The sequence below is a fragment of the Acomys minous genome, assembly GCF_964271855.1.
Source record: "Acomys minous genome assembly, chromosome: 12".
Lineage (NCBI taxonomy): Eukaryota > Metazoa > Chordata > Mammalia > Rodentia > Muridae > Acomys > Acomys minous.
The window spans coordinates 93,584,381-93,609,246 of NC_140493.1; the positions used below are offsets into that span (position 1 = coordinate 93,584,381).

At 50.6% G+C, this 24,866-nt stretch overlaps 3 protein-coding genes across 4 annotated transcripts; all 3 read left to right on the forward strand.

Moving 5' to 3' along the window:
- Positions 1-1,429: 1,429 nt before the first annotated feature.
- On the forward strand, positions 1,430-9,263 carry PSME3 (proteasome activator subunit 3). 2 transcript variants are annotated; one of them, XM_084748309.1, is made up of 11 exons: positions 1,430-1,908; positions 2,600-2,632; positions 2,752-2,814; positions 3,035-3,139; positions 5,050-5,098; positions 5,834-5,946; positions 6,118-6,186; positions 6,314-6,381; positions 6,484-6,538; positions 6,651-6,737; positions 7,538-9,263. In XM_084748309.1, exons 1-11 carry the CDS (start codon positions 1,867-1,869, stop codon positions 7,616-7,618), a joined length of 765 nt encoding a protein of 254 aa, XP_084604435.1. In that variant the 5' UTR covers positions 1,430-1,866; the 3' UTR covers positions 7,619-9,263. The 2 variants fall into 2 exon arrangements, with proteins under 2 accessions (XP_084604435.1, XP_084604434.1); XM_084748308.1 differs by lacking the exon at positions 1,430-1,908 and adding an exon at positions 2,413-2,515.
- Positions 9,264-9,389: 126 nt separating this feature from the next.
- AOC2 (amine oxidase copper containing 2) lies at positions 9,390-16,288 on the forward strand. Its single transcript, XM_084748307.1, has 4 exons — positions 9,390-12,466; positions 14,629-14,914; positions 15,100-15,229; positions 15,495-16,288. The coding sequence occupies exons 1-4, from the start codon at positions 10,879-10,881 to the stop codon at positions 15,759-15,761; spliced, it is 2,271 nt and encodes a 756-aa protein (XP_084604433.1). The 5' UTR covers positions 9,390-10,878; the 3' UTR covers positions 15,762-16,288.
- A 338-nt stretch (positions 16,289-16,626) lies between these two features.
- AOC3 (amine oxidase copper containing 3) lies at positions 16,627-24,207 on the forward strand. Its single transcript, XM_084748745.1, has 4 exons — positions 16,627-18,431; positions 19,752-20,037; positions 20,430-20,559; positions 21,764-24,207. The coding sequence occupies exons 1-4, from the start codon at positions 16,832-16,834 to the stop codon at positions 22,037-22,039; spliced, it is 2,292 nt and encodes a 763-aa protein (XP_084604871.1). The 5' UTR covers positions 16,627-16,831; the 3' UTR covers positions 22,040-24,207.
- The last annotated feature ends 659 nt before the right edge of the window (positions 24,208-24,866 follow it).

A 24,866-nucleotide genomic window follows, 5' to 3' on the forward strand; every position in this document is an offset into this window, starting at 1 on the left:
CACACACCTTTAATCCCAGCACTTGGGAGGCAGAGGCAGGTTGATCAATGTGAGTTCGAGGCCAGCCTGGTCCACAAAACAAGCCAAGGCTACACAGAGAGACCCTGTCTCGAAAAACAAAACAAAACAAAAAAAGAATTTCCATTATGTATTCTAAAACATGGATATTTACTAGAGACGTGTGTTAAGAGAAAGTAGTGTGCAAGGTGAACTGGCAGAAGTGAGTGAGCAAGGTAGGTGGGATGGGGTATTTGTACTTGAATAGGTGGAAAGACTGTCTAAAATAGATTACTGCTATTGTCTGCCTGCCATGCCTTTTTTTTTTTCTCTTATCAAAATTTGCAGTTGCTTTGTCACTTTACTTTCTGGTGTTTTTCCCAATATGGAGCACCAATTACAAGTAGAACTTTTTTTCTTTTTAAAGATTTATTTGTTTATTATGTATACAGTGTTTTTACCTTACTGTTCCCCTACACACCAGAAGAGGGCACCAGATCTTATCCTACATGGTTGTGAGCCACCATGTGGTTGCTGGGAATTGAACTCAGGACCTCCGGAGGAGCAGACAGTGCTCTTAACCTCTGAGCCATCTCCCCAGCCCTGACAAGTAGAAACTTTAAGTGGATTATTCACTTTCTGTCTCCCAGAGCTGTTATATTCCATAGAGGAGTTCCATAGAGGGTGTTACATTTTATCAGTTTCCGTTTGTTACGTTTTATATAAGGTCTAACTCTGTAGTGCAGGCTTTTAAAATCATTTATTCTGTGTGTGTGTGTGTGTGTGTGTGTGTGTGTGTGTGTGTGTGTGTGTGTGTGCGCGCGCGCGCGCACAAGGGACTGGCTGCATTATAATATAAATTGGATCAAACGTGGCTAAAGTTACTTAATGTGTGTGTGTGTGTGTGTGTGCACGCGCACACGTGCTAGAAGACTTTACCCTACATACGTGACACACCCATTTCTAGTCTCTGGGATCTAGCACAGACCCCTACTCCATCTTACTGTATTGAAAAACCCATACTAAAAGATACACCAAATAAAAGAAGAGATGCTGTCTCACACTTCCATTAGGAAAATGGTAAGCGTTTTCTTCTAGAACTGGGAAGATTTGATTCTGGTGAAGTCACTGGAAACAATGTGTTGTCTTAGATAAGCCACTATCCCTTCTGGGACGTGAATTTGCCCCTTAAGTATTTGCTATCTAAAGTCTGCACGTTTATGATAACTGTACTAGGAGAAGCTGGTGCAATGGAACTTGACATCTGTTTGGTCTAGCTGGAGGGAGAAAGGGATGGGAGGCTGGAGTCTGGAGTCCGAAGCCCGGAACCTTCAACTAGGGACCCGGGCCGCGGGCTTCTCCAGCGACGTCACTAGGACGCGACGCCCACTCTTCCAGCAGCAGCGATACATGCGGTCCCACATGAAGTTGAGTTCCGGGACAATAGGACACGTCACTTTTGAGCCCCTGGGAGGCTTGGGTCTCAGCATCCTTGACTCAGGCTTACGACCACTGGGCAGAGGGGCCGGAGCTCCAAGAGTCCATCCAGGAACCTGTAGGGCCGAGCATAAGAGCGGCAGCGTAGGGCACGTGCACATCCTTGCCTGAGTACCGGCGATTAGCTGTGACGTAACTTCCGGCGTGAGCGGCGAAAGCCGGGAGGGCGAGCGAGAGAGCTAAGCAGGCAGCAGGCGGCAGGCGGGCGGGTGGCCGGCCGGCACGGAGGGAGGGAACGAGAAAGCGGTGAGCAAGCCAGCGAGGGCGGCCGGGTCCCGAGGGCAGCGGAGATTCCTCAGGCCCCTCCGGCGCCCTCCCCGGAGCCCACAGCACCTCCGGCACCCAGCGGAGCGGACACGGCCCGGCCCGGCCATGGCCTCGTTGCTGAAGGTGGATCAGGAAGTGAAGCTTAAGGTAGCGGCACAGCAGCGGCCTCCTCATCCCCTCCCTTTGAACCCCCGGCTGTGGGACCTGCTTCCCCCACTCCCCAAGTCGTCTTTGTCTCCCTGGGGACACCAGCTCCGAGCTTCCGCCCGGCTCAACCCAGCCCCCCACCCCTGGAGACGGCATTGGAGAGGACGGTATAAGGTGGCTTTCTACTCTGCTTCTAGTGATGGGGCGCCCGAGGGACTCCACCGCGGACACGTGTTAGACTCAGTGCTTTAGGCTAGTGACAGGTGGAAGGTGCCCCCCCCCCCGCCCCCGGCCCAGCAACGTCCCCGCCCCCGGACGCTGCCACTGACCCTGCCCTTGCAGGTTGGCCTACTGCGTAAGATAGGCCAAGTCTGGGTGGGAGTTGGCACGTTTGTGAGCTCACGTCTTCCAGTCTGGCTTTTGTCTGTTTATCAAATTCAGAGGGTTTCAGACAACCGGAGTGAGGGAGGGACAAAGGGAGGGGAGGGGGGCAGGAAGGTGCTGGCCTTCAACCCCAGCATCCTCTCCTGAGATGGAGAAATGGATCCTCAAAAAAATAAAGTATTTGCAGTCTGGGGGCCTCTCATCTTCTCATTATAACTTCAAGGTAAAGGAGAAACAGCTGGATTTAGGGTCCCCAGCCGTACCCTTGTGTCACTAGGTATTGAATCGATCTCTTTGTTAATTTTAGGTTGATTCTTTCAGGGAGCGGATCACAAGTGAGGTGAGTGTTGCAAAGGAGAAAGGGGGTGTTGGTTAAAAACTGGGTGTTTACCCAAAAGAGAGATCCGCAGGATGTGACCATCCCCTGTTTGTTAATTCAGGTGTATTTTGTCTGTCTAGGCAGAAGACTTGGTGGCAAATTTTTTCCCAAAGAAGTTATTAGAACTTGATAGTTTTTTGAAGGTGAGAGACACTTTCGTTTCTTTAAATTAATTCTCTGGTCCCTGTCTTTGTGACAAATGGCGCAGCCTGTATGTTAATTCTGTCCTGCTGTATACTATAGAGCACTCTTGTTTCTTTCACAAGAATGACCGCTCTCTCTCCTTTCCCTTTTCTTTCTGCTTTTCACTTCTTTTTTAAACTTAACACTAATACTGTTTTGGCATGAACGTCTCTCTTTCAGGAGCCAATCCTAAATATCCATGACCTGACTCAGATCCACTCAGACATGAATCTTCCCGTCCCCGACCCCATTCTCCTCACCAATAGCCACGACGGACTGGATGGTGTGAGTTTCTTGCATTTAAGTTTGTGTTCTTAGTGTTTTATCTCTCGGTAAGCTTGGGGCCAGACGGAGGATATGGGATGTGCTTGTGGGGCCTGGGGTTCTGTTTTAGGCGTGGTAGCTCCAGTATATGACTTTTTTGGACCTTTAGTTTCATTTTTAGCAAGGTGAGTATGTCAGTACCGCTCTCGGTGTTGGCCTGAGTTTGAATTAGTTCTAAGCTAGCCACAGGCTCCTCCAGCCACCTGGCTTTCCACATGGATTCAAATAAGACTTTTCTGTTCAGTGTGTTGTGTCTTAGGATGGAAAGAGGAGCTGTTCTTGCTGCATAGCTGCAGTCCCTGCCTTTCCTGTACCTCTTTAGAATCTGCACTGTTTTGTTTTTGAGAAGGGGATCTCACTATGTAGCCCAGGCTAGCCTGGAACTCCCTATGTAGACTAGACCAGGTTGGCCTCACACTGCCTGCCTCTGCTGCCTGAATGCTGGGGTGGAAGGTGTGAGCCACCATGCTAGCTAGCACTGACACTATTAGGTCCATGTCTCCACTGTGTTGTAGCACCACAGATTCCTGTGGCTTGCTGGTTCTGGGTTTTTTTTCCCTGTCCTACAGGTCAAGCCTAGGGTCTTGTGCATGCTATGTAAATGCTCTACCTCCATCCTAGTTTTCAGAACTATCTTAATTATAATTAAGTAAGCTGAGTGTGGTGGCTCAGCACTCAGTTTGCCTGAGGAAGGAGAATTGTGAGTTCAAGACCAGCCTAGGATACATAGTGAGTTGAAGGCTACCTGGGGCACATCCTGGGATCCTCTTTTCAAAACAAAATAAATCTGCAGTGAAGGAACCGTCTCAATTGTCTATATCTTGAGCTCCCAACATTCCTCCATATAGAAGGTAGTATTCTGAGTTTACTAAATGAATATTGCCTTTATTTATTTTTGTTTTGTTTTTTAAGACAGGGTTTCTCTGTGTAGTTTTGGCTGTCTGAGCTAGACTTGCTTTGTAGACCAGGCTGGTCTCAAATTCACAGAGATTCGCCTGCCTCTGCCTCCCCAGTGCTGGGATTAAAGGCATGCACCACCACGCCCAGCTCTGTCTTTATTTTATTCATGCATACTTTTTCAATTATCCTCTTCCTGCCTTGATTGCTTTCTTCCTGTTTTTTTTTTCCTTCCTGTTTTTAAAAAATCGAGCTTCTCCTATCCTCCACTGTTTCAAAAAGCAAAGACTTTATTTAGTGGGTGGGTAGGAGGCGTCCCAGCTCCTTTCTCCTGCCATGCTGGTCCCAGGGATCAGAGCTGGGTTGTCAGGCTTGGCAGGAGGTGCCTCTACCTGCTGAGCTACACTATTAGCTCATTGCGCTGCCATTTAAAAAAATGTCTTCTAGCTGGGCAGTGGTGGCACATGCCTTTAATCCCAGCACTGGGAGGCAGAGGCAGGTGGATCCCTGTGAGTTCGAGGACAGCCACGACTACACGGAGAAACCCTGTCTTGAAAAACCAAAAAGAATAAGTGTTCTATTTGTTATAAACTTGGCCTTTCTAACTAGAATAAGTTTCTGTGTGACAACCTCTTTTTTTGTTGTTTGTTTGTTTTTCCTAGACAGGGTTTCTCTGTGTAGCCTTCGCTGTCCTAGACTCACTTTGTAGACCAGGATGGACTTGAACTCACAGCAATCTGCCTGCCTCTGCCTGCCCAGCCCGTGACAACCTCTTTTTTTTGGTCTTAACTTTTTTTTTAAGTAATCTATTCAGATTACATCTAATTTGTTATGACGACCTCTTTTAAAAGATATACATGCAGAAATTAATAAGATAAGTACGGGGTCCAGAAAGGAATTAATCTTATTCGTACAGTATCTTGTGGGCATGTGGTGTTGAGTGCCAGCTAATTCCTGCTTCTTCATACCCTTAGCCCACTTACAAGAAACGCAGATTGGATGAGTGTGAAGAGGCCTTCCAAGGTAAGCACTGCCCCCCAATCAGCTGCTGACTCACATCCCTGGGATGCCGGATGGATGGATCTGGTTTCAGAAACTCAGGAGTTTTCTTATACATTAGGAGGGTCTGTTAGTGTGGATGCCAAGGAGGGTGCATGGAGGCAGAAGCTATACCTCACATTTGTCACAGAAGTCCAGATTTCTGTCATTCCTCCCTTTAGTAGTGGTTGGTACCTGATACATTTAGGGTAGTGGAGTCATTTAGAATTGTGAGAGATAAGCCAGGCCTAGTGGTGCACGCCTTTAAACTCAGCATTCAGGAGGCAGAGGCAGGCGGATCGATGAGTTTGAGGCCATCCTGATCTACAAATTGAGTCCAGAACAGCCAAGGCTAACACAGAGAAACCCTGTCTTGAAAAACAAAACAAAACAAAACAAAACAAACAAACAAAAAATTGTGACAGATAAGGTTATTACAGGCTGGGCATGGTGGCACATACCTTTAATCCCAGCACTCAGGAGGCAGAGGCAGGTTGATCTTTGAGAGTTCAAGGCCAGCCTGGTCTACAAAGGGAGTCCAGGACAGCAAGGGCTACACAGAGTAACCCTGTCTCAAGAAAAAAAAAAAAAAAAAGGAAAAGAAAATAGTTTTATGGGAGAGCAGGGTCACCGTAATATCTTCTAGGTCTAGGGAGAAGAAGCTGGAGGATGCTCTCACTTTCCGCTGCCCTGAATTTCTGTCCTTGACTTGTCTTCCAGGAACCAAGGTGTTCGTGATGCCCAATGGCATGCTGAAAAGCAACCAGCAGTTGGTGGATATTATTGAGAAAGTAAAGCCTGAGATTCGGCTGCTGATCGAGAAATGTAACACGGTGAGGCAGGGGCTCGTGACCCAGAAAGCTCCACTTGACCGTGGAATGATGCGTGGGCTGGGAGGTGCCGTCTCTTACTTCTTTGTTTCTGTCATCTGTTCCCAGCTGCAAGCATCATGTACCTCATGACTTTAGTCAGAAAGACGTGTATTTTGTTTTCTCATACTCTAGGTCAAAATGTGGGTACAGCTTTTGATTCCCAGAATAGAAGATGGGAACAACTTCGGGGTGTCTATTCAGGTAATGTGACCACATTGCAAGCTGGGAGGTCCTTCCCTTGCTTTGTCTTGTCCCTTGGCCTTTGGCGTTGTTGTGGGGGGATGTGGAAGTCACTTGGCTCACCTTTGCTGCCGCCCCCCCCCCCCAGGAGGAGACAGTCGCAGAGCTAAGAACTGTGGAGAGTGAAGCTGCATCTTACCTGGACCAGATTTCTAGGTAGGGCTGCTCGGCCGGACCCAGGTGCCTTGGTGGGTGAGGTGGGAGCATGTTCAGGGTCCTCTTCAGCTGCTTCTCTCTTTTTCCCCCCTCTCCTTCCAGATATTATATTACAAGAGCCAAATTGGTTTCTAAAATAGCTAAATATCCCCATGTGGTAAGTGGGGGCTTTGTGGTCTGAGGTGGCTGGCAGGATCGGGAGGTAGCAGGAATGCGCTCCCGTGGGTATTTGGACCTAGGAAGACTAGCCTTGCCTTCCTCCCGTACAGGAAGACTATCGCCGCACCGTCACGGAGATTGATGAGAAAGAGTACATCAGCCTCCGGCTTATTATCTCAGAGCTGAGGAATCAGTATGTGAGTACAGTCGGTTCCTGCCCATAACTGTGCTGGCTTCTCTTAGTTTTATAGTAATTTTTTGAAAACGGGTTCAAGATAAGACAAATACAGTAGCTATGGTGGTGTCTGCCTATAGTCTCAGCTACTCAGTAGATTGAGCAGAAGGATCCAGAATTTGAGGCTGGCCCAGGGTACATAAAAAGCTGCTCATCAGCTGGGTGTGGAGCCCATGAAATCACTGAGGGAGTCTAGTTGGCTGTGTCTCTTCTACCTAGGTGGGGGTAGCGTACATGGATGGTTGATTGTTTTTCAGTCAGGGTCTTGCTCACTCTGTTGGTGTCAGACTCAACAATTCCACTGCCTCAGGTGCTGGGATAAAAAGTATGCCATTATAACTGGCTTTGTTTCATTATTTTTAAATAATGTCTAGGTGTGTCAGTATGAGCACATTCGAGACTGTAGGTACCTGTGGTTACTGGAAGAGGGTGTCAAATGTCAGATCTCCTGGAGCTGGAGTTAGTGACGGCTGTGGGTTGCCTGGCATGGGTGCTGGGAGCTCAGTTGTCCTCCTTTGCAGGAGCAGCTCCTGCTCCTAGCTGCTGAGCCGTCTCTTCTGTTCCTTCTCTATGCGCTCTGTGCTTGGAGCCAGCTGCGGATGACAGGAGGTAGTCTCAGATGAGAGAGCAGGGGGAGGTAACAGGTGCTTGGACCAGCTCTCTCTCTCTCTCTCTCTCTCTCTCTCTCTCTCTCTCTCTCTCTTTTTTTTGGTGAGGCAGAGGTTGAGTAGATGAGTGATTTCCTGTTCTTTCCTGTCCCAGGTCACTCTACATGACATGATCCTGAAAAATATTGAGAAGATCAAACGGCCGCGGAGCAGCAATGCAGAGACACTGTACTGAGGCCAGGGCCAGGGCCAGGGGACTCTGTGAGTCTGGCTCAAGACCGACATTGCCTTGGTTTGTTACATGACTATCGTGATGGGGAAACTGGCTGGAAATAGTAATCACACCTCTCTGTTTTTAGTTAGAGTCTAATGAAACTCTCATGTAGTTCTGTGACGTGTTTACCTCTTTTTTCAGGCCTCAGGAACTCCTCTGTCTCCTTCCCCAATACCCCACACCCAGCCTGTCCTAATTTCTGGAGAATTCCAGGTTTGTGCAAGATATTGGCACAAGAATAATTGTGAGGTTTTTTGTTTTTTCTTCCCTTCTCTCTCTCCTTCCCTGTTTTAAGTTTTGTGTTTTCTTCCTTTTAATGATTAGTTGGTTAAAAGCTGGAGGAACTATAAGGAAAGTGTTAGGTGTCTTTTAGGAACTGGGGAAGTGGAGGTGGAAGGGACATCTCTTCCTGTCACAAGGCTAGTGTCTCTTGCTTCTGTGGGACCTTGGGTCCTCCCTACCACAGCTGCCCTGGTGATGCCTCGGGCTTTCCACCTACATTCGTCCCAGTTGGGTCTGGCTGTGACGAGGGCACCTTAGGCCTTCAGCTGTGTCCTTAGAGCTCCTTTGGATGTTTTTATCACTGGGGTTTTTTCACACACACGTGTGCGCATGTACACACGCATAAAGACATGTATACATGCTTCCTGCTCCATTATAGAACATAGCCTTCCTTCCTGCACACCACCCCTCAGCACCTGTTACACACAACACCTCAGCAGGTGATAGTTGTCTTAGCCATCCACCCAGGCAAAAGTCCCAGGCCACCCTCTTCTGATAATGTAGCCGTTGGTGCCAGGGTAAGTTGAAGGAGAACCAAGAGCCGAGCCGCAGAGGGCTTGTGAGGGCCTTCGCTCTGTGACTCAGGTTCTTTCTGGTGTTATGCAAAAGCTGGTCCTCTGGCCCCCGCTTGCCCTTCTCCCAGGCCAGCTTGTGCACTGGGTAGGGCAAGAGCGGCTGTGAGGTCCAGAGGCCGTTGCTCCTTGCTGTGCTTTCCCTTTGGGAAATATTTCTCGTATTTATAGTATTGTGCTTCCAGGGAAAGCAGTAATTCATGTGTATATGTGTGTGCACATAGACACGTGCACATGTGTGTGTTCGTGCGTGTGTAAATATGCTGCGAAGGTCAAACCATAGAAGAGTTGCCTCCTCTCTTGAATCTTCCAGAGGTCACTTCCTACAGCTTTTGTGTTAACCCTGTCAGCCCCAGCTAAAAGTGAGAGTTGATCTCTGCAGTTAGCCTGCCAGTGACTCTCAGTGTCTCTTTGACTTTGATTCCTCGCTGTCTTCCGATTTCAATCATTTCCACCTGGGATGCATCATTTTCACTCCCAGTATTCTAGAAAAGGAGTCAGGATGCTCCCTTCCCATGAATAGTGCTCAGTAACAAACCAATTGCATTTTAGTTGGGCAGTGCTCCTCCCACCCCTCAGACCCTTCCTGTTAAACCCCTTCCTGCCTCCCGTGTGTTTCTCAGTTTCCCTTTTCGTTGGATTGTTCCACTGCTCCTCCTCACCTTCCACCCTTGGATTGTAATGTAAAATTCTTTTACCATGTCAAGAAATTATTAAAAATACAGGTACTTTGACCTCTTTCTAAAGCTGCAGACCCTGGTGCCGTATTCTGGTGACTAAAGGACATAATGGTCACATGTGAGCACTCAGACACCCACCCTTACAGACACTGGCCAGCCTGTTGTGTGCACATTTGCTAGTTGAGCTGTTGCTTTTCTCTTCCTGGTGGCAAGAGTGAAGCTCAGCACCACCAGCGGGGAGGAGGTGGTTCCTGCTTGTGTTGAAGGTGAATGTGAAAGCTGCCTGCCTGGCTGACCACCAGGTCCCTGGTCCTTCCCTGGTGATACCCACGAGCCGCCAGCAGAGGCTGCTGTGGTTCCATGTGGGGAGGGCTACCCAGGCTCAACCTCCCTGTCCAGCTGTCCTTTCTCTCCATACACACTTGCATCGCTACATAATGCTAGTGTAACTTTTTTGAGGGGCCTCCTGATCTCGATTTAAAATGACTTAGAGGGCTCAGAGGAAGCTCATATCCCTCTGAAATAAAGCATCATTAGTTCCCTCCTGGCAAGTAGGCCTCTAGTTTCCAGAGAGACTCTCACTGTCTGTAGTAGAGAGACGTCTACTCTGTTCTGTCCCAGAGCTTAGAGCCACTAGCTAGCAGCTCTGCCTGCCTATGGAGTTATTCATCTTTTGCTTGTTTGTTTGTTTTTTCAAGACTGGTTTCATAGTGTAACCAGGCTGGCCTCGAACTCACAGAGATCTGCATGCCATTGCCTCCCGGTTGCTGGGATTACAGGCATGTGCCACCATATCCAGCTTATTTGTCTTTTAAGACAGGGTTTCTCTAGCCCTGGCTATCCTGGAACTAGCTCTGTAGACCAGGCTGGCCTTGAACTCAGAGATCCACTTGCCTCTGCCTCCTAAGTGCTGGGATTAAAGGCATGTGCCACCACTGCCCAGCCATGCTTATCTTTTTAAGGCAGGGTGTCACCTGCATTGACCTATAACTCACTATGTAGCCTAGCTGGCCTTGACTTCACGATCCTCTTGAGGGCTGGTATTATAGACGTAAGTGACCATGTCTGCTGTGCCTTTATAGGCAAGGAACTGAGGATAAGTAGCTCCTTTAAGGCTATACAACTTAGATAGAGTCATTGCACAAGTCTGAACACAAAGCTGAGAAACTCAGGCAGTCTTTTCTTACTGGTTAGAGGAAGGCCTGAACCTCCAGTCAGGCTCTCACTGCATTAGGTCCCAGGTAGAGCTGAGTGCTCAGTGCTGATTTGGCCAGTGGGTCCAGGGACTGTTGATTGGGGTGTAATTCTGCCAAGAGGTGTTTTGTTAGTACTTGTGTGTAGCAAGGAAGGGATTGTGCATCAGACTTGCCTTCTCAGAACTATTGTAGGTTACAGGTTAGTTTAGCATTGTTACTTCATCCCTGCTCATCTGGTGTAAATGACAGAAGTCAGCATTAGCAGTCAGTTTAGGGACAGGGACAAGCTATGCATGTGTAAGTAATGTCTTAAGCCAAACCACAGAGCAGAAAATTGGAACAGAATTACATAAAGCAAGATTGGAAATTTACTGTCCAGCCCCCAGGGTGGAGTTTAGGCCGTTCCTCTCCATCATCCTGAATATAAGGCTGCCTTGATGTCAGAAATGGAAAACAGCTGCTGTTAGGACTGATGTAGCTCGGCGTCCACCATGAACCGCAAGGTGCTGCTGCTGTGTGTGGTGCTATCTCTGGTTACTGTCTTTGCTCTGGCCTATGCCTTGCTGGCCAGGCAAGGCAGTTCCAGCCAGGCTCCTCGATGCTCCTCCATACCTCCCAGAATTCATCCCTGGACACACCCTGGCCAGAGCCAGCTGTTTGCAGACCTGACCCCCGAGGAGCTGACAGCTGTGATGAGCTTTCTGACCAAGCACCTGGGGCCAGGGCTGGTGGATGCAGCCCAGGCTCGACCCTCGGACAACTGTGTCTTCTCAGTGGAGCTGCAGCTGCCTGCCAAGGCTGCAGCCCTGGCCCACCTGGACAGAGGGGCGCCCCCACCGGCCCGGGAGGCCCTGGCCATCATCTTCTTTGGTGCACAACCTCAGCCCAATGTGAGTGAGCTGGTGGTGGGGCCCCTGCCTCACCCCTCCTACATGCGGGATGTGACTGTGGAGCGTCACGGTGGTCCCGTGCCTTATTTTCGGCGTCCTGTGCTGGGAGCCGAGTTTGTTCAGATATGGAGGTACTTGAAAGAGGTGGAGCTACCTAAGGCACCCACCTTTCTGGCTTCTGTCGTGAGCTACAATGGCTCCACCTTGACACCTATGTATGCTACTGCTAGTGGCTTCCATTCAGGGGATCGGTCTACTTGGATAGCCCTCTACCATAACATCTCAGGTCTCGGAATATTCCTTCACCCTGTGGGGCTGGAGCTACTGCTGGACCACAGAGCCTTGGACCCTGCCCACTGGGCGGTCCAGCAGGTCTTCTACCTTGGCCTCTACTATGCAGACTTGGCGCAGTTAGAACGGGAGTTTAAGGCTGGCCACCTAGAAGTGGTTCAGGTTCCTCTACCCAAGCCTGGTGGGGCTTCCTCCCTGAGGTCTCGAGTGACTCCTGACCCTCTGCCCCCTCTGCAGCTCTCACCCCAGGGTCCCCAGTATGACGTACAGGGAAACTCAGTGGTCTCTCCCCTCTGGGCGTTTACCTTTGGCCACGGGGTGTTCAGCGGCTTAAGAATTTTTGATATTCGGTTCAAGGGTGAGCGCGTGGCTTATGAAGTTAGTGTCCAGGAGTGCCTGACAGTTTATGGTGCTGATTCCCCTAAGACAATGATGACCCGATACTTGGACAGCAGCTATGGGCTTGGCAAAAACAGCAGAGCCCTGGTCCGCGGGGTGGACTGCCCCTATCAAGCCACAATGGTGGACATCCATGTACTCATGGGCACTGGTTCAGTCCGGCTGCTCCCAGGGGCTGTGTGCATATTTGAGGAAGCCCAGGGGCTCCCCCTTCGGAGGCACCACAATTACGTCGGTGATCATTTTTATGGTGGTTTGGCCAGCTCAGGCCTTGTGGTCAGGTCAGTGTCCTCAGTGGGCAACTACGATTACATTTGGGACTTTGTGTTGTACCCAAATGGGGCCCTTGAAGGACGCGTCCATGCCACAGGCTACATCAACACGGCTTTCCTGGGTGGAGGAGCTGAGGGCCTCCTCTTTGGGAACCGTGTGGGAGAAAGAGTGCTGGGAGCATTGCACACACACGCTTTCCACTTCAAACTGGACCTGGATGTGGCAGGTGAGTTCCTGGGTTGAGGCTTGAAGGTTAAGAATGGGGCACAGGGCAGGAAGCCCCCAAATCAAGGTGTGATCTCTGAAAGGTACAGAAGCCATTCCGACTCCTCTGCCTGTGAGAAGGGAAGGAACATTGTCTGAATGCATCTGCACTCAGCTGGTAAAAGGGGTCTCTTCTGCCCGGCTCCCACCCTCTGACCCCCCTTCCACCTACTCCCCCTGCCCCCAGATTTGCAGTTGTGAAGTTAGTTTAAATGTAATGGCTGTACCTGACTGCCTTAACCTTGAGGGACTCTCTAGGGGTGTGAATTGACCCTGTGGACATTGGATGGGGCTCGAGCGAGGCACTTGCTACTTGAGCTAAGGGTGGGTGGGGAGGGTGTGGTAGCCAGAAGTCTGGCTGAAGAGCTTTCAGTAGGGTAGGGATGTTGTGTGTTGTACTTGGGGAGGGAGGGTATCAGGGTTGGGGCAGCAGTGCAGTGAGTGCCCCTTAGATGGTGTGGGGAAGGCCACCCTATTCTGTCATCACTATGAACTGTCGACCATTACGGCAAGCCTGGCTGCAAGTATGGACAGCTTGCTGCTCCTGGCAGGTGCTATAGAGGACAGAAAACAAACTCATAAAAGCATAAACACAGACCCAGAAAGAAGCGAAATCCACCAGACAGACCTCCATTACACTTAGGGAAACTAAGGAAGGAAGGGGAGGTAGGACAGGAAATGGCTGTTCAAGTGTGACTTCTTAAGCATACGTCTTGAGTGTGAAGCCCTGGCATGTGTGCCTTGCACACTATACTTGTGCTTGTGGGGCCTTGGTGAGGAGTGGAGGTGGGTAGGAGGGCCAAGATGACACCATGGCAATAGATTCTAGTCTGACACACTTGGACCGTGACTCTCCAACTGGAAAATTCTCTTCAACATCTTTGGCCATTAAAAAGCCCAATACTGAGCCAGGCATGGTGGCGCACACCTTTAGTGCCAGCACTCGGGAGGCAGAGGCAGGCGGATCACTGGAAGTTCGAGGCCAGCCTGGTCTAGAAAGCAAGTCCAGGACAGCCAAGGCTACACAGAGAAACCCTGTCTCTAAAAACTAAAAAAAAAAAAAAAAAAAAAAAAAGCCTGCTACCAGTAGTGTGTGCATCATAGTCACCTTTAAGGGAACCCGATGTCCTGACGGTCAAAAAAGTGGTCAAGTACTGTGTTGGGTGAGGCAGGATTGGGGTGCAGTAGGGTTTAAGAGGCTCCTGGGTGTGGAAAGCTGTGAATCTTAAGTGTCCTCTGTGGGAAGGGAGTGGGATCCTACAGCTGGGAGGAGGGTACAGGGACCGTGGAAGGCGATTGGGTTTCCAGGTCACTTCGAGACTAGCCTTTCATAGTCACAGGAGTGTTTCAGTCAGCAGGTGCTTTCCCACATATTGAGCATAATCCCAAAACAGCATTAATTATATCTGCTGTAAAGAGTTAGGAAGTGGGAACCAGAAACAAACTGTGCTAAGGTCTCGATGCTAAAAGAGCCTCTGAGGGCAGAAACATTTTGTATCTCGCCATATGTGACTGCCAGTTTGTTTGAGGCTGGGTTTCACTGTATGGCTTTGGACTCTATTTATTTATTTATTTATTTTTGGTTTTTTGAGACAAGGTCTCTCTGCGTTAGCCTTGGCTGTCCTGGACTCACTTTGTAGACCAGGCTGGCCTCGAACTCACAGAGATCCACCTGCCTCTGCCTCCCGAGTGCTGGGATTACAGGCATGCGCCACCACTCCGGGCTCTCTTTATTTATTTTAAGGTGTGGTCTCACTGATTATCTTAGAGCTTGCTATGTAGATCAATCTGGCCTTGACTGCAGTCACCTTCTGCCTCTGCCTCCCAGGTGCTGGATTAGTTATGTATGACTATACCTAGCAATATTGAGCTCTTTAAATATAGCCAGTGGGACCGAAGAACTGAATTTGTAATATTATATAGCCACACATGACTAATGGTTATCCTGTTGAAATGGCAGGTTGGAAAAAGCTAGGCTAGCACTTGCCTGTGCCCATGGCTCCCAGCCCAGGGTACTCTGATGTCTTTGGTCAGGCCAGTGCTATAGGCATCAAAGAGGAGACCAAGGATTCTATCCAGACAACCTCACTTGGTGTGGAACTCACCTTTTCCTCACCCTGACAGGTGTGAAAAACTGGGTGGTAGCTGAAGATACTGTGTTTAAGCCTGTAACCGCCCCGTGGAACCCTGAGTATCAGCTACAGCGCCCCCAGCTGACCAGGCAGGTCCTGAGCAGGGAGGACCTGGCTGCATTTCCCTGGGGGAGCCCCCTTCCTCGATACCTTTACCTGGCTACCAACCAGACCAATGCCTGGGGTCACCAGCGTGGATACCGAATCCAGATCCATAGTCCTTTTGGCGTTCATGTACCTGTGGAGAGCGACGTGGAGAGGGCTCTCAGCTGGGGGAGGTGAGGAGGCCCTGGGCATGGGGGTGAGGGAAGGACTCGGCCCCCAGCAGCACTCACAGATCCTGGACCTGCCTTCAGATTCCAGTAGATACGGGTTGGGAAATGGTCTCAGAGTCTGATCCCAACGGGTTTCAAGCAGGTAAAGCTCTTTGATTTTTCCAACACTACCTACAATTCCTGGTCAGATACCAGCTTGTGGTGACCCAGAGGAAGGAGGAGGAGCCCCACAGCAGCAGCATCTATTACCAGAATGACATGCGGACCCCAACTATGGCCTTTGCTGACTTTATCAACAATGAAACCCTCTTAGGAGAGGTTGGTGGCTTACAGATGGTGGAGGAAGCCTTCCCTTTTCCTGGCATCTTGGCTGTCCAGTCTCTGTCCAATAAAAGGCATCTCTACTAGAGGAATTAGTCACAACAGTGGCACCCTGCCCTGCTCCTCACATAGGTCACTGGGTGTCTGGGCAGGACTATGGCTGGCAGAGGCAGAACCTATGCTGAGGCCGGAGGTTGGGAAATTGCCGCTAGCAGGTGATTTTTTGTCTCCAAAGGCCTCCAACTCTTCCCTCCTCCTACAGGATCTGGTGGCTTGGGTGACAGCCAGTTTCCTGCACATCCCTCATGCTGAGGACATCCCCAACACAGTGACTGTGGGGAATAGAGTGGGCTTCTTGCTCCGCCCCTACAATTTCTTTGATGAAGATCCCTCTATCTTCTCTCCTGGCAGCATCTACTTTGAGAGGGACCAGGATGCCGGGCTCTGCAGTGTCAACCCTGTGGCCTGCACCCCGCAGCTGGCAGCCTGTGTCCCCAACTTGCCCTCATTTTCCTATGAAGGTTTATAGGCCTGAGGATGTGGTGACACCCAGGGGTGGAAGACAAGATGCACACACCTCCTCTGTTCTGTCCCCTGTGGGTTTAGCACCTGGGCCCCAGGTTCCCACTCTCTGGTCCTTAGAAAGCGTCCTGGGTGTCCATCTCCTTGTGGGTGGATTCTTGCTTCCTGTTGCTTTTTGTTTTATGCTATGTTGCTTGTTTGTGTGTGTTTGTATTTGAGACAGGGTCTCTCTATGTAGACCTGGCTGTCCTGGAACTTGGTGTGTAGACAAGGCTGGCTTCAACTCACAGAGATCTGCCTCCAGACTGCTGGGATTAAAGACGTGTGCCGCTAACCCTGGCTCCTCCTGCTAGTTATTGGAACGGTAACTTATGAAAAATGGTATTTCAGAATACCAAAAACAGAAAAACAAAACCCCACAAACTATCAAAACTCATTGGTGTTCACATATTACCAGGCTTCTCTTATATGTGTGTATCTAATAGTGGTGGTTGTTACGTGTAATCAATAATAAAATGGTTTGCAAAATTTTTACTTGAGTTTATTCTATTTGGCTTTTTAAGGCATGTAGAGCTCCCAGGAGAATATTAAGGACTGTGGCCAAGGAAATCAACAGAAAGATCTATGGGGCTTGGGGGTAGGTAGACTTGGCCAAGGAATGTTTCTTGGGAAAGAGGCTGGATGGAAGTGGGTTTCTTTGGCAAAAGAGCACTTCACAGAGAAAGCAAAGAAAGCATCTGTCCCTTGAACGGTGGGAACTGGGCAAGAACTTGGTCTGAGGGGCACAGGGCTGTAGGGCAGACCCAGCTCCTTGCTAGCAGTGGGTTTCCAAGCACAGACTGGACTCCTCCTCTTCCCGCAACCCCAGCTCCCCAAGCCCAACCCTGACCCAGAGAGCAGTCTGATTTGGAAGCTGGAGGATAAAGCCATGTAAGGTCTGTGTATATCACTGCAGCCAGCTCAGACCCGCCTCCCAAGCCCTGGCTCCAGCCTCCCTCCTCCTCCCCACCCTCAGCTCCACAGCCAGCCGGAGAGGAGTCCGCTTCTGGTAGAAGCCTGTCAAGTCTTCAAGGAACAATGACCCAGAAGACCACCCTGGTGCTTCTTGTGCTGGCTGTTATCACCATCTTTGCCTTGGTTTGTGTCTTGCTAGCTGGCAGGAGCGGAGATGGGGGTGGACCGAGCCAATCTCCCCACTGCCCCTCCGTTCTTCCTAGTGCCCAGCCCTGGACACACCCTGGCCAGAGCCAGCTGTTTGCAGACCTGACCCCCGAGGAGCTGTCAGCTGTGATGAGCTTTCTGACCAAGCACCTGGGGCCAGGGCTGGTGGATGCAGCCCAGGCTCGACCCTCGGACAACTGTGTCTTCTCAGTGGAGCTGCAGCTGCCTGCCAAGGCTGCAGCCCTGGCCCACCTGGACAGAGGGGCACCCCCACCGGCCCGGGAGGCCCTGGCCATCATCTTCTTTGGTGCACAACCTCAGCCCAATGTGAGTGAGCTGGTGGTGGGGCCCCTGCCTCACCCCTCCTACATGCGGGATGTGACTGTGGAGCGTCACGGTGGTCCCGTGCCTTATTATCGGCGTCCTGTGCTGGCCAGAGAATATCAAGATATCGACCAGATGATCTTCCACAGAGAACTGCCCAAGGCTTCTGGACTCCTCCATCACTGTTGCTTCTACAAAAAACAGGACCATAACTTGGTAGCAATGACCACAGCCCCCCGTGGCTTGCAATCAGGGGACCGGGCCACCTGGTTTGTCTTGTATTACAACCTCTCAGGGGCTGGGTTTTACCTACACCCCATTGGCTTAGAGCTGCTGGTAGATCACAAGGCCCTGGATCCTGCCCTGTGGACCATCCAGAAGGTGTTCTATCAAGGCCGCTACTATGAGAGTCTGGCTCAGCTGGAGGACCGGTTTGAGGCCAGCCTGGTGAATGTGATATTAATCCCAAACAATGGCACAGGTGGGTCCTGGTCCCTAAAATCTTCAGTGCCACCAGGTCCAGCACCTCCTCTGCAGTTTCATCCCCAGGGACCCCGCTTCAGTGTCCAGGGGAGCCGAGTGACCTCCTCATTGTGGACTTTTACTTTTGGCCTTGGAGCTTTCACGGGTCCAAGAGTCTTTGATATCCGCTTTCAAGGGGAGAGGGTGGCCTATGAAATCAGTGTCCAGGAGGCCATAGCCCTGTATGGTGGCAACACCGCAGCCGCAATGCTGACCTGCTATATGGATGGTAACTTTGGCATTGGCAAGTACTCTACCCCCCTGACCCGTGGGGTGGACTGCCCTTACCTTGCCACCTATGTGGACTGGCATTTCCTTCAGGAATCTCAGGCCCCCAAGACACTACGTGATGCGTTTTGTGTGTTTGAACAGAACCAGGGCCTCCCACTACGGCGACACCACTCAGATTTCTACTCCTACTATTTTGGGGGTGTTGTTGAGACGGTGCTGGTGGTCAGATCCGTGTCAACCTTGCTCAATTATGACTATGTGTGGGACACGGTCTTCCACCCCAACGGGGCCATAGAAGTCAAATTCCACGCCACCGGCTACATCAGCTCAGCGTTCTTCTTCGGTGCTGGTGAGAAGTTTGGGAACCAAGTTAGGGAGCACACACTGGGCACGGTGCACACCCACAATGCTCACTTCAAAGTGGACCTGGATGTGGCAGGTTAGTCGTTTGGAGGGAGATGGGGCCCTCCCGGTGGGGAGTGTGGTCCCTGCTTTGGGTTTTGTGTAGGCTACTCAGGAAGTAAAGATTTGGGGTTTTATGCTTCCCGTTGGGCTGGGTGGGAAAGAAGGGGCTGTTGGGGTGTTTTGGTTTGGTTTGGGTTTTTTTGTTTTGTTTTGTTTTTTGGTTTTGTTTTATCTTAGCTTCCTAGCTGGGTGCAAAGCTGCCAGATTCTACGTGCGCAACCTCATTAGGGAGTCTTGGGAAATGGCTAACCTCAGGAAGAAGGCAAGCTCTGGTTTCACAGGGTCCCTTGAGCTTACATAAGCCTCTGTTCAAACAAGCAGCTGTTTGCTTTCCAACTCAGCTCTGTCCGGCCTGTGGTGCTGCTGCTGCGGCACCCACCGGAAGTTGGCTTGGCTGAGTCTCTGTGCATGCGAGCTAGAACAACTGCCACTCTGCATTTCTTTGGGAGAGAGGCCCTCCTTCTCTCTGATTTTTCTTTCTTTCTTTTTGGGTTCTTTGTTTGTTTGTTTGTTTGTTTGTTTGTTTTTTGAGACAGGGTTTCTCTCCTAGACTCACTTTGTAGACCAGGCTGGCCTCAAACTCACAGCAATCCACCTGCCTCTGCCTCCCGAGTGCTGGGATTAAAGGCGTGTGCCATCACTGCCCGGCTTTTCTCTGATTTTTCATCTCTTTCTGGGCACCATTTGCTTTAGTGCAGGGGTATATGGGATGCTGTGGAGAGTCCCAGACTGCTCCTGGAGTTTGTGGTCACAGAGACAGCCAAGGCTCCATGTTTTTCTGAAGATCATCTTTCTCTTTTTTAATTCCTACACTGAGTCATCATCTGATTTTTTTTTCCTATTTTGATTATGAAATATCTCAGAACTCTCAGTAGGTCACAGCATTACCCTCTGTCCCTGTTAGTCCACTCTTCCTCCCCCCCCTCCCCTCCAGCCCCCCCCCCCACCTCTACCTCACCAGCCTCAAGACAAGGTTAATAGTTTTTTGTTTTGTTTTGTTTTGTTTTGTTTTTTGAGACAGGGTTTCTCTGTGTAGCCTTGGCCATCCTGGACTCACTTTGGAGACCAGGCTGGCCTCGAACTCACAGTGATCCGCCTGCCTCTGCCTCCCAATGCGCCACCACGCCCGGATCTAAGGTTAATAGTTTTGTCTGAAAAATTAGGGAAAGCTTGGGACAGGGAAGGAAGCAAAGAAGCCAGTCAGTCCTGAACTGGTCTTTAGTCCCCATTCTGAAGTCAGGGAGATGCAGAAATAGCCAGAGTGGTTGAATGAGCCCTCACACGCTTTACACAGGGACGAAGAACTGGGCCTGGGCCGAGGACATGACCTTTGTCCCCACCAATGTACCTTGGCATCCTGAGTACCAGATACAGAGGCTGCAGGTGACTCGGAAGCTGCTGGAGACAGAAGAAGAGGCTGCCTTCCCCGTGGGTGGTGCCACCCCACGCTACCTGTACCTGGCTAGTAACCACAGCAACAAGTGGGGTCATAAGCGAGGCTACCGCATCCAGATATTCAGCTTTCCTGGGGAGCCCCTGCCCCAGAAAAGCTCCATAGAGAAAGCCTTCAGCTGGGGGAGGTGAGTGGTGGGGGAGGGGTGGGGGAGGGGAGGGGTGGGGGAGGGGTGGGGGAGGGGAGGGGTGGGGTGGGGAGGTGAGCACTGGGATGGAGCAGGGGCAGAGGAGGGAGACCTGGGAACAGTCACACTGTTTCAGACATTGCCTGTCTCTGTGCACAGGGGGAAGGGGTAGTGGCGTCCTTTTTAAATCCTTGGAACCAAAGCCAGAGTCAGAGAACTCTTTTCTGTTGACGGGGTGGGTGAGGGTGGGTAGTACTGTGAAATGGCAGAGGTGTGACATGATCCTCTAGTGTGGTGACAGGAATTCTCTGACGGAAGCTAGGCTTGTATCCATCATAACAGGCATAATGATGGGCTTAGAGGCCGTGGAGACCTAACCAGTGCCCTCCTAGGTACCGCTTGGCCGTGACCCAGAGAAAGGAGGAGGAGCCTAGTAGCTCGAGCATCTTCAACCAGAATGACCCGTGGACCCCCACTGTGGACTTCACGGACTTCATCAACAATGAGACCATTGCTGGAGAGGTGAGCTGATGGTGGGATGAAGGTGTGTACCCCAGCGATGGGGTACAAGGATGAGCTTCATTACCTCATACACGGGTCCCTGGAAACCGTCTGAACCCCCCCCCCCCCCGACACACACACACACAGAGCGGGAGGTAACTCCTTGCCTTTTGCACTTTAGTGGATGTGATCGTTTACTTTAGAGCAGAGGTCCTCAACCTTCCTAACGCTGTGGCCCTTTGATACAGTTCCTCCTGTTGTGATGCCCCAGCCCCAAACATAAAATTATTTTCGTTGCTACTTCATAGCCATAATTGTGCTACTGTTATGAATTTTAATGTAAATATATAATGTGCAGGAGATCTGGCATGCAAGCCCTGCTGTCCCACCTCCCCATGGGGGGGGTTGGGGGGTGGGGGGTGGGTTGGGGGGTGGGTGGGGGAGGTCACGACCCACAGGTTGAGAACCACTGCTCTAGAGCTACCCTAGGGCTGAGAAGTCTTGTATAAACAATGATGACCTTAAGGCCTAAAGGCCTAAAAGCCTCAGCTTTGTAGACGGAACCCCTTTCCAGACCCTGAGGACTCACAGAAGGCTGGGAATTAGCAGAGAAAGCTACCAACCATGACTTCCCATCCCTGCCTTGATGAGTGTATTCTCCTTGTCAAACTGCTGCTGCTTTCCAAGTCCGGAACTGTCCCACAGTTCTTCCCTGGGTTACACTCAGGGGACTCTTGGAGAATTAGGAAAGGAAAGCTGGCGTCGCCTACAGTGATCACCCTCTGGGGTGGGAAGGCCAAAGGCACTGTGATGGGACACATCAGAGACCGAGGTGCGAGGCAGCCTCAGGGAGGCAGCAGTTGCTCCTCCCTACACGAGATGAGCTTTTTATGCTTAGACTTCTGGGACAGCTGAAGGAGACACCGTTTTAAAAAGATTCAACATTGGCCCTGGGCGTGGTGGCGCACACCTTTTAATCCCAGCACGCGGGAGGCAGAGGCAGGTGGATTGCTGTGAGTTTGAGGCCAGCCTGGTCTACAGAGCAAGTCCAGGACAGCCAAGGCTATATAGAGAAACCCTGTCTCGAAAAACAAACAAACAAACAAACAAACAAAAACCAAAGAGTCAACATCTATGGGTTCAGGAATAGCGTCTGCCCTGAAAGGCCACTGTGTAGGAAAGATGCATCTAGCCAACCTCACCGTCCTCTCTTCTCTCCTGCTAGGACTTGGTAGCCTGGGTGACAGCTGGGTTTTTGCACATCCCACATGCAGAAGATGTTCCCAACACGGTGACTGTGGCAAATGGCGTGGGTTTCTTCCTCCGACCCTACAATTTCTTTGATGAGGACCCCTCCTTCTACTCTGCCGATTCCATCTATTTCCGGGAGGACCAGGATGCCAGGGCCTGTGAGGTCAACCCCCTGGCTTGCCTGTCCCAGGCTGCCACCTGTACCCCTGACCTCCCTGCCTTCTCCCATGGGGGCTTTGCTCACCACTAAGCGTCCCCCTGGATGGACAGTTTAGCCAAGGGCTGGGGAGCGGAGCAGCAGCTGAGCAGCGCACAGGGCAATCTGGTTCCCTCTTCTGTCCCCACATCTCTGATGTCCCCTCTCTGTTCTGCTCCTTTCCTCCCCCCCCCCCCCCTTCTCTCTTCCCCCGGCTGGCGCATCCTGAGCCCATGATTTCTGGCACACAGGGACACCGGGCTTTGTCGGTCATGGCTGGACTGAGTTCCCGCCTCGGGAGAACAGCCTTGCCAGGAGCCAGGAATAATGGCTCTGGGTTTTGTTTGTTTGTTTTTCAAGATGGTTCTTTTTTCCCTTCCTACTTCCATTAAAATTTTTTCATAGTAGTTTTGAGGACCCTGCAATGAGGATAACCCTCTAGAGACCCCAAAGTAGGATCTCATCTACAGATGACCTGGAAGGGATTCCTCATCCGCATTCCTTTTCACTTAAGCCTCTTTCGTCTCCCCTCCCCCCCCCGGCCCCGCCCCCTGCACCTCCCGGAGTTCCTGCTTGCTCTTACATACTAGGATTTCCCATTCAATCCAAAAGGGATGCTCTACGTCTTCCCTCCGCCCTCGTTTCTCAACTGCAGCCCCTTCTCCTGGACCTGAATCAGGAGAAGTCTCCAAGATGCGATACAAGGTCTCACTGAAGAGGAGCAGGCTTGTCTGTCTCCTAGTGTTTGGCACGGATCAGGAATAGGAGTTGCCCCAGCTATGGCCCCTGCTTTGCGCACTCTGCAGGAAGACAGCATGGAGACAGCAGGCGGCTTTGGGATGCTATGATGATGATGATGAATGGTTATTTGATTCCACTGCGCTGTGCCCTGCAGTAGCTAGTTTGGGACAGTGGGTTAGGGTAGGAACCACGTGTGCACATCAAAGGTGAGAAACAGAAAGCCCTGCCCCCCACCCACCCAACACGAGCTCTGCCCAATCAGAAGCAGGCATGCAAATGAGCCCGAGTGGGCTAAAGACCGGTTTGTCTTTGCTGAGATCTAGACAGAGAGGATGGTACAAAGAAACACCAAGTGACAGAAAACTAAAGACTTTGTCATTCCCTAGCCGACTGGCCTGCCCCGTTGTGACACAGCTTTACAGTGCAATCCAACTAAACTGAAAGCTGTTACATGTCAATAGCAGGTAATCTTCCAGAGGAAAGGGCATGCGGAAATGTGTATACTTCACTCCCCGTTTGTGTTGTTAAAGGGAGGAGAATGTAAAGGGATGTGATGGTGCACAGCTGAAATCCCAGATTCCGTGCTAGGGGCCTGACTAAACTACATGGTGAGACCTTTATCCCACAAAACCATGGGCTAGAAACTTGGTGGTTGGTGGACTTGGTGGTTGACAGAGTACCTGAGGCACAGCTCAGGGATAGGACGCTTGCCCGTCATATGCAAGGTCTTGGGTTCGGTTCTCAGCACTGTTCTCGATGAAAGGATGGTGCTGGAGAGATGGCTCAGTAGCTAAGTGTGTGCACTGTCTTGCAGGGACCCAAGTTCAATTCCCAGCACCCTTATTAGGAGCTTACAGCTACCTCTAGCTCCAACTCCAGGAGATCCAATGCCCTCTCCATGGCCACCTGCACTCACGCACATACACCACACAGACCCATACCCATCAATAAAAAATAGTTCAGTCCAGTGTGGTGACATATGACTTTAATCCCAGCACTTGGGAGGTAGAGGTAGGTAGATCTCTGAGCTCAAGGTTAGCCTGGTCTACAGAGTGAATTCCAGGGCATCAAGGGTGATACAGGGAGACCCTGCCTCACAAAACAAAACAAAACAACCAAGCCAACCCCCCAAAAAAAATGAAAAAAGAGACTTCTTTAAAGACAACATAAAAACTAAAAATGAGGAGGATATAAGTGCATGTTTGTTTATCTCTGCATTCTTTTTTTGGTTTTTCGAGACAGGGTTTCTCTGTGTAGCCTTGGCTGTCCTGTACTCACTTTGTAGACCAGGCTGGCCTCGAACTCTCAGCGATCCACCTGTCTCTGCCTCCCAAGTGGTGGGGTTAAAGGTGTGTCCCACCAACACCCGGCTTATCTCTGCATTCGTTTAGGGAATTGGGTACTGGGTACTTCCTGGGCATCCTGAATTTTGAATCATGTGACTATATTGCCTTGTCAAAATAAATGAGCGTGGGTCCAAACATGAACAATCTTGTCTTTTCTTTTAAACATGCTTCAGGGCTGGAGAGATGGCTCAGTGGTTAAGAGCGTCACTTGCTCTTTAAGAGGTCCTGAGTTCAATTCTCAGCAACCACATGGTGGCTCACAACCATCTATAATGAGATCTGCTGTCCTCTTCTGTAAAGCACTCATATGCAATAAATAAAATAAATCTTTTAAAAAAATGCTTCGGAGGGTAGAGACAGGTGGATCGCTGTGAGTGCGAGGCCAGCCTGGTCTACAAAGCGAGTCCAGGATGATATCATAGAGAAACCCTGTCTTGAAAAACCAAAAAGAAAAAAGAAAAATAAATAAATAAACATGGCATCTATGGCAGAGAAGTGGATGGCCCAAGTTCTTGAGACCTAGAGAGGCAGGTGGCCTGTAGCTCTGCCCTGGCCTTTCCTTTCTTGTAAACATTCTGAGGAAATGTTAAACTTCAGTCCAACAGCTTCTTCCATCTCTGCTGTCTCCACCCAGCACTCGGAAGGCAGAGGCAGGCAGATCGCTGCGAGTTCGAGGCCAGCCTGGTCTACAAAGTGAGTCCAGGACAGCCAAGGCTACACAGAGAGACCCTGTCTCGAAAAACCAACACCACCCCACACACACATCTCCGCTGTCTCTCAGAGGAGGGGATAAT